Source organism: Bactrocera tryoni, chromosome 1, assembly GCF_016617805.1.
Source record: "Bactrocera tryoni isolate S06 chromosome 1, CSIRO_BtryS06_freeze2, whole genome shotgun sequence".
NCBI lineage: Eukaryota > Metazoa > Arthropoda > Insecta > Diptera > Tephritidae > Bactrocera > Bactrocera tryoni.
This window is the reverse complement of record NC_052499.1, coordinates 60,301,258-60,314,670: the sequence shown is the minus strand read 5'-3', so window position 1 is coordinate 60,314,670 and position 13,413 is coordinate 60,301,258. Positions and strand designations below refer to the sequence as shown.

At 34.9% G+C, this 13,413-nt stretch overlaps 2 protein-coding genes across 3 annotated transcripts in view; one reads left to right on the top strand and one right to left on the bottom strand.

The window, feature by feature from the left end:
• The window catches only part of LOC120766241 (membrane alanyl aminopeptidase), a 107,197-nt gene that overhangs the window by 29,076 nt on the left and 64,708 nt on the right, over window positions 1-13,413 (bottom strand). The window lies entirely within an intron of this gene.
• Window positions 6,522-7,881, top strand: LOC120766242. The gene is made up of 3 exons (XM_040091625.1): window positions 6,522-6,667; window positions 6,741-7,316; window positions 7,410-7,881. The coding sequence occupies exons 1-3, from the start codon at window positions 6,557-6,559 to the stop codon at window positions 7,473-7,475; spliced, it is 753 nt and encodes a 250-aa protein (XP_039947559.1). The 5' UTR covers window positions 6,522-6,556; the 3' UTR covers window positions 7,476-7,881.

Genomic DNA, 13,413 nt, shown 5'->3' with positions numbered 1-13,413 from the left:
CTAACGGATTCTCTTACCACCTTTCTTACATTTACCTGACGATTTTCCAGCACTAAATTTCTTAAAATTTTTTGGAAATATAATTTACCAGTGGAATTTAATTTCAATATCCGGGTGCTTATTTGTGCCAATGTAGTAAAGTTGCATGTGAATCAGCCAAAAGTTAATCCTAAGTCAATCCCAAGTGGGGTTGGGATTCAATCTGGTAATCCGACATTTACAAAACAATTTTATAAACACTGTCGCCATAGGTAGGAATGGCATAGCTTTCTGGGTATTTCCGTTATGAAAAATAGCCTTATTGAAATCTCGCCTGTTGTTAGAAGGCGCCCATAAACTTGTGGGAACTTACTGCGACAAGGTGAAAAGCATAATTGAGCAAATATATGTATATATGCCAGTATTTTTCTCGTAGAACTTTTGATAATTTGAAATTAAAATGAAGGAGGCTTAATTTTTGCTAAATGTTTTTTTAGTCAGAAATATTAAGTAATTGTGGATTTTTGGTCAAGATATGTACATTGTGTATTGTTATTGGTCTAACTTCGTCATACCCTCATTTGTCAATTTATTGTTAAGTTAATTAGAGGATAGATCTAAGAGACTAAGCAAAGCTTTCGGTTTAAGGTTCAAGAAAGTGCTTTCAAACTTGAATAAGCACTTTGGATTCTAAGCCGTTGGTAGAGATGAAAACAAATCAATCTTCGAAATTTTGGCTTTCGCCATATGTGCTATATTTGCAAAGTAATAATAAGTTGTCATGCTAAACTAGTGTGTGCCTAAGAAGGTGAAATATTTATTTATTGTCATATCAAATCAGCTTTTTTGTGCCAAAATAACGTGGTCATAAACTATTCCATATTTACTTTTCTCATGATTAAACAACTAATTGTCAACCGTCATTATCTATAGGTTTTGTTTTCTTTCTTTGCACTTCAAAAAATGTCATTTATTAGTACAGTACACTTATACTAAACTCTGGATATATACTATACCTATCATTCTCAAACATTCTTCAGTTTTTCAGTCTTCTCATCATATTTGCATAAGTATGTACAAGTAGGTATGTATGTTACAATAATATAGCTACTTAATTTTTAACTTCTTAAACTGTTTACACAATAAACAATGATGAGCCATGACGCATTGATGACGCATTCAGAGTTCTGCAAAAAAAAATTGTTTAATATTTTGTAGATATTTCGTAGTTCTAGCATTAGATATGGCGCGTGGTCTACTGATACTGAAGAAATTGATTTGAGAATGACTAGTTTAATTTGTAATGCTAAAACATACATATACTATATACATATGTATATGTATATTAATATGTGTGTGTATATGTATTATAGACGATGAGTCCAAACAAGTACGAAACTGTAATCGATTTGAGTATTTGTTTAAGTAATTTATAGATCAATCAGACTTAAGAAGTATATTAAGTTTTTAACATTTCAAGAACTGTGTGAACTGAAAGTAGTAAAAGTCGGTTGTCATGACGTTCCATATTCAATGACATTATTTTCCAATGCTAATAAAATATCTAATATTACTTCTGTCATTCTCCAGATAATATTTAAAAATGCACTATCATCTTGCTAAGTTAGAGATTTTTTTTATTAGCGAGGGATAATGTTGAACAGTAAATAATTATGATATATGATTTAATTTGATTTTTATAAAATTTTAGCTACGTAAATGACTTGTCATTCCAGAAGGGAGTTTTTCTAGCAAGATTACGCGCTGCGGAAGATCGATCAACAAGACATCCGTTCAAAAAACAATCTGACACTAATAAAATGCAAAAAGAACGAGTTTCTGTTCCAATATTTGACAGTGGATGAACTTTGAAACGTTTTTCCCGCAAAATGTATTTCAAGCGCACAAAAACAAAATAGTTGACCGATAAAGTTTCTGCCAGTATTTTTTTTTCGATCACCGAAGATTATGAAATTATCAATTAACATTATATATATAACGTCTTCTTTCATTTCATCCCTCTTTTACCAGATTCAAAAAACGGCTAGTAAAGGGCAAATAATTCTTTAAAGCAAAAAAATTACAGTAGGATGAAACCCATCTATAACTTTTGCAGACCGACTTTTTTCACATAACCTCAAAATTAATGTGAAAATTCACATAAAACTATTTTCGATTTGGGAAATCTTCATCTTGTAGGAAAAAATATTTTTTTCATGAAATTTGGTGCAAACTTACCTTCTTATGTCGCAAACACTTTTAGGAGTTTCAGTCTCATAAAGTTATAAGATATAACTATGACAAGTTGTGAGCCCCTTAATCATATTTCTCAAACAAAAAATCTCAAGACACAATTTCAGATTTATAGAAATGATAAGGATGAAATGATGAATTTGATTGTTGAAATCTTTTTCTCCTGATGGTATTAAAAATATATACATTACTTTGGCAGCTATGCCCAAACCACTCAAAAACCCGTTTAAAATTACGTTTTTTATTACTTCTTCCTATTATGTCGTAGTAGCAGCAGTTATTTTGGACGACATTTAAAATAAATACGTTACTCTAAAAGATGATCATATCAAAGAATATAACCATATTTGGGAAATGATGCATTATAAGCCGACATATAGTCTGACTATATTTCTGTAAAGTGATTTCAGAACTAACTAAATCATATTTTCTATTAATCTGAGAACACAGAAGAACATGAGATGTGTTCAAAGATGTCTTAAGACTTTGTGTCTTCAAAATTAAAAAAAAAAATTTAGAAACAAAATTTTTAATTGACTTCTTGGGAAAATAGGGTATATTTGTTATTAAAATACTTACGCTAATTGTAAATATTATATACAATAAATATATCCTCGAATTTTTGTTTTTTTTTGGAAAATTCGTTTTTCTTATTCAAAATAGTTCCTTCAAAAGTGAAACACTAGGGACCCTCTAACTCTTCGATACCACTTCTGCAGATACGACGAATAAAGCTCATTTTCGGCGACTACCTCTTCGACGAAAATATCTTTCCATCAAACATTCTTTTGAGATCTGAGGACACGAAATAGTCGTTGGGGCCAGATCTGGAAAATACGGTAAATGCGGATGCAATTCGAAGCCCAATTAATGGTTTTGTGGCATCGTTTGCACTGACTTGGTAAAATAACTCTTAATTTTTCTTTTTGATGATTTTAATATGTAATAGTCGCTGTTTATGGTCCTTTCTTTTTCAAGGTAGTCAATGCAAATTCCATGCGCATTCCAAAAACAGACGCCAAAACCTTCTTGCCAGCCGACTATTGCGTTTTTCCACGCTGTGGAGAGGGTCAATCGTATGCCGTACACGCGGATATCTGTCGATTGGACTTCGGAGTGGAATAAAAGAGCCATGTTTCATCCATTGTGACATATCAAGTCAAATACTTGGGTTTATTATCTTTGAACATTTCTAAACACTGCAACGAATCACGAACTCGTAATTGTTTTTGGTCGAAAGCATATAGCCCTCTTGTAACTAAACATTGGTGAATAATATGATGTACCCGTTCAGTTAATATCTTTAGAGTGCTTGTTATCTTCACATAATATTTATTTAAAATTATTTTGTGGATTTTTGTGATGTTTTGTCGGTAACAATCTTTATTAGGCGTCTATTGCGTTCACCGTCTTCGATGCTACTTTTACCACGTTTAAACTTATCATACCAATCCTTGATGGTTGTTTTCGCATCCATTCTTTACCAATATCAAAAGTTGCTTCACTCAAAATGATACAATTCTCGCAGTAATAATACGACAGCTACCAAATTTATATAAGCGACTTTTGAAGGTTAAATCTTTGAAAAAATAAATTAAAACTCTTCTATATATATATAGAAAAAGTAATTACGGTAACTGATAAGCAACTCCTATTAAAAGTCCTTTGATGGATTATTTCTTGATATTCTCATTATTATTCGAAAAGTGCTCAAATCTGGTAGACCTTAACTACTGGAGCGCTTTGCTAACCTCGTATGGCACAATGTTTTTTTCTGACTTATAAAATTTTTAACTAAAAAATAAATTAAAGCACGCTTATTTTGGTTTTGTCAAAAGTCTGAGTTTTTTGGCAAACTTTGCATCGTAATTTCCGTAAATCCCGCAGTCAGACATTGCCGTTGTTTACAGGTTATTAGTCAACAAATTCTCGTTTTAACAAAACAAAAAAAAAGAACAATTTCTACTACAATTTAATTTCTTTTCAGTGTTTTTGTGTTTTGTTTAATCGCTTCTCTAGGCTGAGATTAATTTGTGCACATACATATGTATGTATGTTTGTATGTACGCATATGTAGATATTTCCATATGTATATTTAATTAGGAAAAAAGTGCAACAATCGATGGGAAGTACGAAAAAATTAGCAAAACAAAAGTTTATTTATTTGTTTTGTTTTAGTTCTCTGATTTGCTTGACTTTGAGTTGCCAATTGCATGATTAGTACTTAGTATTTGATAGATTTTTTAAAGAACTTTTTGTGAGGCAAACAATTTTTGTTTTTTCTTTGAATTCTGTCGATATCGCAAATAACTTGTTTGACATTCATCAACGTGAATTATTACTAATTAAAGCTTCGCTCGCTGTTATACAAGTATACCCTGAATACTGTATATTATCTTTGCCACGGAGTTTGTAACATCTAAGGAAACGTCGGAGGTAACCAAAGTGTATATATTTCTTCTGTACTGGCGTAGACACCTCCACCTTTTGGTTTGTTTACAGTTTTGGTGGCTATTTAAAGTTTACTTGCCATATTTTTTAGTTTGACGTGATCTGTTTGCAGATCAGCCATGGCTGATGGCAATTTCACTCAAATAATATAATAAATGTTAAATAAACTCGCTAAAGAAGAGATATTGAACTGGTTATAGAGTCGCTGAATGCGGCTGCTGCTAATGGGTTGGCCTAGTATCCGAGAATTTTTACTAAAATTACAATATAAAGAAGTTTGTATGAGTATACAAGTAGACTCAAGTATATATAAAGTATAAATTGCACTCTTTAAAAACTGACCTCAAATCAGGGTATTGGTATTTTTCACCAGTCGTTAGATATAACTATATGTGGCGCTTTTTGAACTGGCATCAAAGGATAGTACATTAAGTGAGATAATAATAATAACTGTAAGCCAAGGAACAGATCGCCGACTTTTCGTGGAGGTTGTTTATGAGAACTCTTTATTATAGCGGGTGAGCCAAGTAAAGGTACTTTTTACAATGGCCTTTTTGGCATATCACGGTTGAGTCGTGTCAAGGTGTCTTGTTCCTTTTGTTCAATATTGTTTGGCATTTCATCATGGAAAGACTTATGCCTGAACAAAGTTTACAAATGGGCCAACTTTATTGCGAAAATTCACATTCTTCAAAGAATGTTTTTCGCGCGCTTCGCTCACCTTATGCTCAACATAAACGGCCTATTGAACTTACTATTCACAACACCTTCACTTATCTTGAGACTCATCATTTATTAGTGGAGAATATTCGACCGAATGGACCACGTCCACCACGCATTGAAGAAAATGTAGCAGCCGTAGCTGAGAGTGCACACGAAGATCATGGAGAGTCGATTCGCCGCCGTTCACAGCAACTCGGACTGACGTACGGAACGACTTGGCAAATTTTACGTTGAGATCTTAAATTAAAAGCGTACAAAATATAGCTAGTGCAAGAACTGAAGCCGTTCGACCTTCCAAGACGACATCGCTTTATTCTACGGGCTCTTGAAGAGTTTTATGAAGATCCGACGTTTTCGGCTGAAATTTAGTTCAGCGATGAGGCCCATTAAAGAACTACCTTTTCATTCAGAAAAAAACAACGATTTCGTGTGGTTTGTGGGCCGGTGGAATCAACCGTCAATGGCGATCGTTATCGAGCCATGATAACCGACTACTTAGTGTCTGAAATTGTAGCCTCAAATTGCACTCAAAGAATGAACAATCTGAGACATAGCCGCGGCCAACATTCAAAAAAAATAATCTTCAAAAAATAAATACCGAAGATTGTTCTTTCGTATGATAAAAACATTTCGCACTAAATTTGAAGTTTCTGTTTTTTTCTTTAAAAAAGTAAGGAATCTCGAAAGAATTACCCATTAAAATCATATTTTAACTATTCACTATATCTTCAAAAAAATCATAATTTTGATGACTTCAACATATCAAAGCCTTGTTCCGATTTTTTAAGTATCTTTTAGAAGGATTGTAATTAAATATGGTATCGAAATTAGTGCGAAAGTGAAGCAAACTATTTCGGTAAAACAGTTTTGGAGTTCGAACACATAACATATATGTGCCGAGGATTTAAGCTAACTTCTACACTTGAGAAGTCTTAAATATTTGAGTCAGAAAATTTTTTGTCTTTGTCTTTGACAATTTTGACATATGTTCTTCCGTTCTCGCCACTCAAGTCAAATATTTCAAGTTTATTCCAAAGCCAGTTGAAAGTCATGCGGCAACCCTGCCAGCAGTTTCAGCTAAGCGCTTCGATAACTTAAGCGGAGCGGCTGCTTTGTGCATCAGTTGAATGCCGGCTTTACAACAGTAAACATGTTTAATACGAGTGATTCTGTAAAATTTCTTTTCTTTGTTTTATTGTGCTTGGCGATTTGTGATAACACCTTGGGAGCGCAAAGGAAATGCGCCGAATACAATGAATATGTAAGTGGAAATTTACACTATTTGGCCTTTGAAAAGCATCTACAAAAATAATTACTTATAAATTTTATTCTAGTGTCAAGAGCATTGGGAATGCTGTTCAAATACTTGTTTAAGCTACTCGTACCGTTGCATTGGCAAGCGGCGCCCCGGTCCACTTTACGAGCGTCCCAGCATGACATTCGAGGAATTGCTAGAAAGTTTAGCTGAGGTCAACATGGTGCATGAGAACGCGCTCACGCAATCGCAAAGCGCCAGTGGCATTGCAGGAAAATCTAAACTAACATTGAAAAATTTGCTCAACGCCAGGCGTGAGTGGGGCGTTGGAACGGTGGAGCCAGTTTTGCAAGAACGTTTCGCGGCGGTTCAAACGCGCAGCGGCGATGCAGACACTCTAAATGGGCCAGATTTCATATTCTTTGTTTTACAACCGCAAGATGCGCCGCGAAACCCGAAGCCGAAGCAGTTGGAACAGCAAACAGAAACGGACCAAGACGCACCAAAAGAATCTCAATTAACTGAGGCTGCGCCAAAAGAATCTGTATCAACTGAGGCTGCGCCAAATGTGAAAGCAGAAAATGAGAAAGCTGCTACAGCTGATGGTGAGCCGCTAAAAACAACAACGAGTCAGTGTAAAGCAATTGGCGACAAGGTAAGACAAGACCAGTTTACATGTCAACACACCCACGAACATACATATACTAATTGTGGCCTTATCGTTGTTTTACTTTGTTCTTACATTCAGTGTTATCGCCACGAAGAGTGCTGCACCCAACGCTGCCATGGTTTCTTACACCAGTGCGTTACATAGGGCCCTCTTGCAGCGCGGCCAAGTATCATTTTTATTTATTTTAAGAAACGATTAGCCTTTATGGCGTCGTAAAAGTTTTTAGTATGAATATGCAAAATATCAATTAACTATTATTACTGTTGAACAACTGAGTGACAGCAGCGCAATTTACAAATTTTGGGTTTTTCTCATTTACACTCTCGTCACTCTCGAAAATATTACATGGCAGAGACACGACGATCCAATTAACCACTTATTTTATACTCTCGCAACATGTAACGGTTGCTGGTAATACTTAGAATAAATTGAGATACATACATACATATAAAGAGTTGCAGTTTGTCAATTAAAATAAATGAACAACTGCATGATTTAGTTTTAGGCTTAGTTTTTAAGACCAGAAATAAAATTCTCGTTTTCCAAAATACTATAATGAATATTATTCAAGTCCATTTAAGGTACAAAAATTTCAAAAGTCAAAAATATATATGTAAAGCAAGTAAAAGCGCATTTTTACAGCATAAAAGAGTTTAAAAAATCTATGGGTCTAATCATTGAATCCTTTTCGATCATAAAATTTGCCGGTTCGATCGGCAGAACTTACGTTGAACTCATTGAAACCATATCGAAAACAAATTATACGAACAAGCAACATACACTAACGCAGATACTGATGTATCCTGTGCACACCCTGTTTTTTGCATCAATATTGATAAAGAGGTTACTTATGGCAAAGCAGGTTATCGACGGTATCAATAATCGCATAATTATTTTCAATTGAAAATTCTTTTCGCATCGAGTTCGATATCGCGCATATATTATAAGAACTTTGAAAATGGATGAAAACTACTAAAAGTCCGATAAATTAATAACTACAAGGTCTGTCGCAAAAGAAACAGAACTTTTTAAATATAAATGTTTCTGGTGGCACCACCTATTGGTGGGTATATGAAATAAAAAGTTTGATCTCTTGTTGATGTTTCGTAAAAATTTTAAGACAATTGGATAACTACAATTGATGTTATCGATCAAAAAGTGACAGCAGCTTTTGGTCATCGGTCGTAAAATGCATTTTGAACAAAGAGCAAATATTAAATTTTGTTTTAAACTTGGGAAACGTTTACGTTTTGAAACATTTCAAATGATGAAAAAGGTTTATTGTGATGAGTGCCTATCTTGTAGTAATGTGCATGAGTGGTTTAAGCGATTCCGGTCAGAAGTCGGTCGTCTTCAGAAGTCAAAAATAAAGACAATGCTGATTTGTTTTTACGATTCCGAGGGTATTGTACACCGAGAGTTCATCCCACCTGGCCAAACGATTAATGCTGTGTTTTACCTTGGTGTTATGAAGCGTCTTTTGTCACGTATTCGTCGTGCTCGACCACAATACTGTGAGGCAGGGTTCTGGCGCCTGTTGCACGATAATGCGCCGTGTCATCGGTCGACGCTTGTCACTGATTTTTTGACAAAAAACTCCATATTAACTATTAATTTTTGCCTATTTGGAAAACTTCATTTGCCTATGAAAGGACACTAGTTTCAGGACATTTCAGCTATCCAAAAGGCGACGACCGATATTCTCAAGAGCATTCCGAAAAATAACCTTAAACACTCATTTGAAATGCCAATTGACCGGGCTAAATGCTGTATAGAAGCACAAGGAAACTAATTTGAATAAAAAAATATAACTTTTGAAAAATATTAATTTTTTTTGTTTACTGTTACTGTTTCTTTCGCGACAGACCTTGTATATACGACAGATCGATCATCAAATTATACCTCCGAGATGGTATGAGGGGACTTTAATAAAGCCGGGTAAAGCCGGGAACCCACGTGACATTCGTCTGAAATTGGCGAAATCGGGCTACAGCCATGCCTATGGGAAATATATGACGTTTTTTAAATTCCATTTGAAACTTTCAGTTTCCAGTATGCAAATCAGGAATATTAAATAAAAACGGAATAAAAGTTTGCACAAATAGTGCCACTGGCGTGAGCCAGCTTATGAATAAAAATTCCCCAAATCGAACCTAAACTGTTCAAGCCCCTAGGAACTGAATATGTAAACCCAGTGCTTATAGTTGACTTTTTACCGAAAATATCGATCAATGTGTGAGATATACTACTGTAGTATAATTGAAATTTAGAGAGAATTACTTTCTGATAGTAGAATGTCTGTTGACTCGGGTCAATACTTCCCTTAGCCCTCATATACCTAATATAAAGATTTTCGAACTTCCGGGTGACTGTATAACGCATTCATCATGTATGTGGGATTAAAAAGTTGCTATTTTTAAATTTTTTAATTCCGTATCTTATTTGAGATTATAAAACAAAGAAAAAAATTCAAAATGTTATTTAAATTATTTTTTAAAGCACTATTTGCACCACAGGTTCTCCATGGGGACCGGATTTTGATCGAACGCTTTGTATGACAGCTATATGCTATAGTGGTCCGATGTGAATTTCATTATTAGTCTCTATACGAACGTTCCGTTACTACGCTGTCAAATCTCCTGAATAATTTTTATAAGGTTGTCAAACATCTTCCGCTTTTTTGTCTTTATTCAATGCTTTATAAAAAGTGCAGTGATCAGATTTAGTTAAAATATGCGCCGTTTCGTTCGATAATCTATTTTCATCTAGACGGCTAGTTCATAATACCCCCTTCGTAGAAACCCCTCCTCGTAGAAACCCCCCCTCTTTATTTGCGAAGAACTCGGACAGCCACTTTTCACAGGCCTCTTTTGAGTTCAATTTTACCTTCATATAACATAATGTAATACAAGGTAGTATGATACCAAAAATTAAACTTCCGCAATATCTCATACACTTTTATTGTTCTAATTGTAAACATAATTTTTATGAATGGATGCTTTAATGTTCCAGGTCGGTTTCAAAGAACTTTAGCGTTTGCCCATAAGCTCCGATCAAATCATTTAAAATATATGTTCAAACAAACTTCGACTTAATCTCCTGTGACTGCTCGGGTTTCGGTTTATTTTACAATTTTTGAAAGTTGGACGCGATACCGCCCTGCAATTTCTAATAAATCATTAGCGTTCAGTTTAGACTATATTTTGTAGGGCACTGTCTTTTTTATGAAGTAAAACTGAGAAAAAGGTGCTAATAGCTACAGTAATCAAATAATAGTCGTGACGCAAATTCTCTAACAAATGACAAATGTTTTTAGAATTACTACTAAATATTGAGCCCAATTAGGTTTGGTTCAAAAATTTATAGAAGTCGAACACAGCCATGCTTACTTTCCACAGAATGTCAATCTAATCCCATCAGTTCTTTCAAACTCATTCTCATCAAAAAAATGTAATACTCGTACCGTTAAAACTTCAATTTAAATTTATGCAATTCAGCATTATTCAGGAAGTAAGTCAGATTTATTAACAAATACCGAACTACTTCTTAAGAATTAGCACATGGCGAATAAACACAATAAAATAAAATTTCAAGTGGACACCAAGTAAGATACGTATAAGTGGTTGAAGAAGTGAGAAATTTCGCAAGTTTGTTGATAAACAAAAAATCTGGAAAATGTGTCAGAGCGATAAAATTGTGCCTCGTCTTCTTATATTGACGATTGTAAAAGGGCACTGTTGACATCGTCTACAGAATTAAACTTTCTTATTTACATTTGTAAAGATAAAGTGAAAATTTTCGCCAGCGAACATATAATAAGCAGTAAATTGGCCCTTATCGACACAGTTCAGAAATTGAAAGTGACAAGAGTGTACAGTTAATTGCCTTTAATTTAAATCGTGTTGTAATTAAAACGAAAGTTTATAGGAGTGAATTAACTTGAAGTGGAGTGATAGCCAATATGATGAGCATAACGAAAACAACGTTTTTGCAATTGTTGTTGGTATTGTTGTGTGTAATGGTAGGCTCTCAAAGAACCATAATAGTTTGCGTACTTATATATTCATACTATTAGCTGTTGTAGCTTCGCTCAAGCTTGTTGGGTGGCGAATCGAACGCACCACTGGCTTAAATCCAATATTTCGTTCTAAATATATGAAGATAGACCAAAAAGTTATTAGAATACTTGAAATAGTTATCCACATATTATGGGTATGAATGTAGTTTGCTTAATTTTTCTTTACAAGAGCTAGTTTCAAACGTAGAGAGAGAGAGAGATTATATTAAGTCTGCCCTGAAATTTATAACACGCCATAGGAAACTTCGGAGACCCTATAAAATATATACATAAATGATCAGCACGACAAGCTGAGTCGATTTTGCCATTTAGCCAGACATCTTCACGAAATTCGGCACGGATTATTCTAAGACAATGGTGCAATCTTCGAAGAAAGTTTTTACATCAGATTACTTTAGCGTATAGCTGTCATACAAAATGAACGATCAAAGTCAAGTCCTTGTAAGGAACCTTTGTGAAGGGTAAGATAGATTCGTTGAAACCGAAGTTAACGTTTTGTTCTGTTCATAATCGCGTAAAATTTACGAGAAATACTTTGTGAAATCGACAAGAGGATAGTAAATAAATATATGTAGTCTTCTAAGTGGTAAGAGTTGGGACTGAAAAATCAAATTATGCTGGTATAGAAAGTTAAATCATGTGATATGCGGTGGAATAGTACGTATACTGATGGCCACTAAGCTAGAAAGTTAAAGTTAACTTCGGTCAAAATAAGAGAATCACAAATTGAAGTTTAAACTTGTCGAAAATGTTATCAGCCAAAAAATAGATATTGTTTGTGAACAGATTGTAAATTATCGGAATAAAGTTGACATCTAGGGTTTCACCCCGGTAACCTATTACAGATTTCTATATGAATGTTGGACTCAGCAAAGCTAGAAAATGAGAATTTTAGAAATCTCTACTATATCAAGAATAAGATTCTTAAAGGAGAGGCACAATACCAAGCTCTTATCCGAGTGCGTGCTCGCTGAAATCACCTTATCCTCCTTCTTTACTGGAGTAGACACCGCTTACGTGGTTATAGCCAAGTTAATAGCAATATTTCTCTCCAACGGAGCGGAGGTCTCCTCTTCCTCTGATTCTGCCGGCGGGTACTGATTGGAAAACCTTCAAAGTTGGAGCGTTCTTTTCCAACTGACAACATGATCTAGCCAGCGCAGCCGTTTTCTCTTGATGCGCTGAACTATATCAATGTCGCCGTATATCTCTTATCGTTCCATCGATTGTGGTAAACACCGTTGGCAATGCGCAAAGGACCATAAATATTTCGCAAAACATTTCTCTCGTTCACTCCTAAGGCCGACTCATTAGATGCTGACATTATCTATGCCTTCGCATGATAGCAGGAAGGGAATTGTGGAGTTTGGTCTTCCTTCGTCGAAAAGAAAGAGAGAAACACCTGTTGGCAAGAGTGATTCTGCGTTGCATTTCAAGGTTGATATTCTTGATAATGTAGATGCTTGTTCCAAGATGGACGAAACTATCTACGATTTCAAAGTTGCGACAGTCAACAGTGACTTGTTGGCCAGCTTACTCCCGCATTTAGGCCTATTTCTTTTTTCCTCTGCAAATGGGAGACGCATCCCCTATCAAATCTTTGTCCCACCTCGATCGTATTGTGTTCGATCGCTACAGTGCGAGGTAGGCTGTCTGCCTTCTCTCCACTGCGACACGACAGTTTTCATCGAATCAACTGACCTTTACGAAAACCAATGGTTTCGTTTGCAGCTGTATGTAAGGAGCTTGAAGTTCCGCCCAACAGTTTCCTTATACCGAGTTGCTGAAGTCATCTAACTAAGCTAAAAACTAAGCTAGAATAGTAAAGATTCGTCAAACTATTTCATGAGTTAAAGCAAAGTTGTAAGCGTTTCAGAGGTGAAAATTCGAAATATTGGAAGCAAAGAAGGAACTTTGGTGAAATATAGTAAGCTGATAAGAAATGCAGTAAGCTAATAAGAATGCTTTGGAAAAATGAGAGTTATACAATTTTTGTTGTTACTT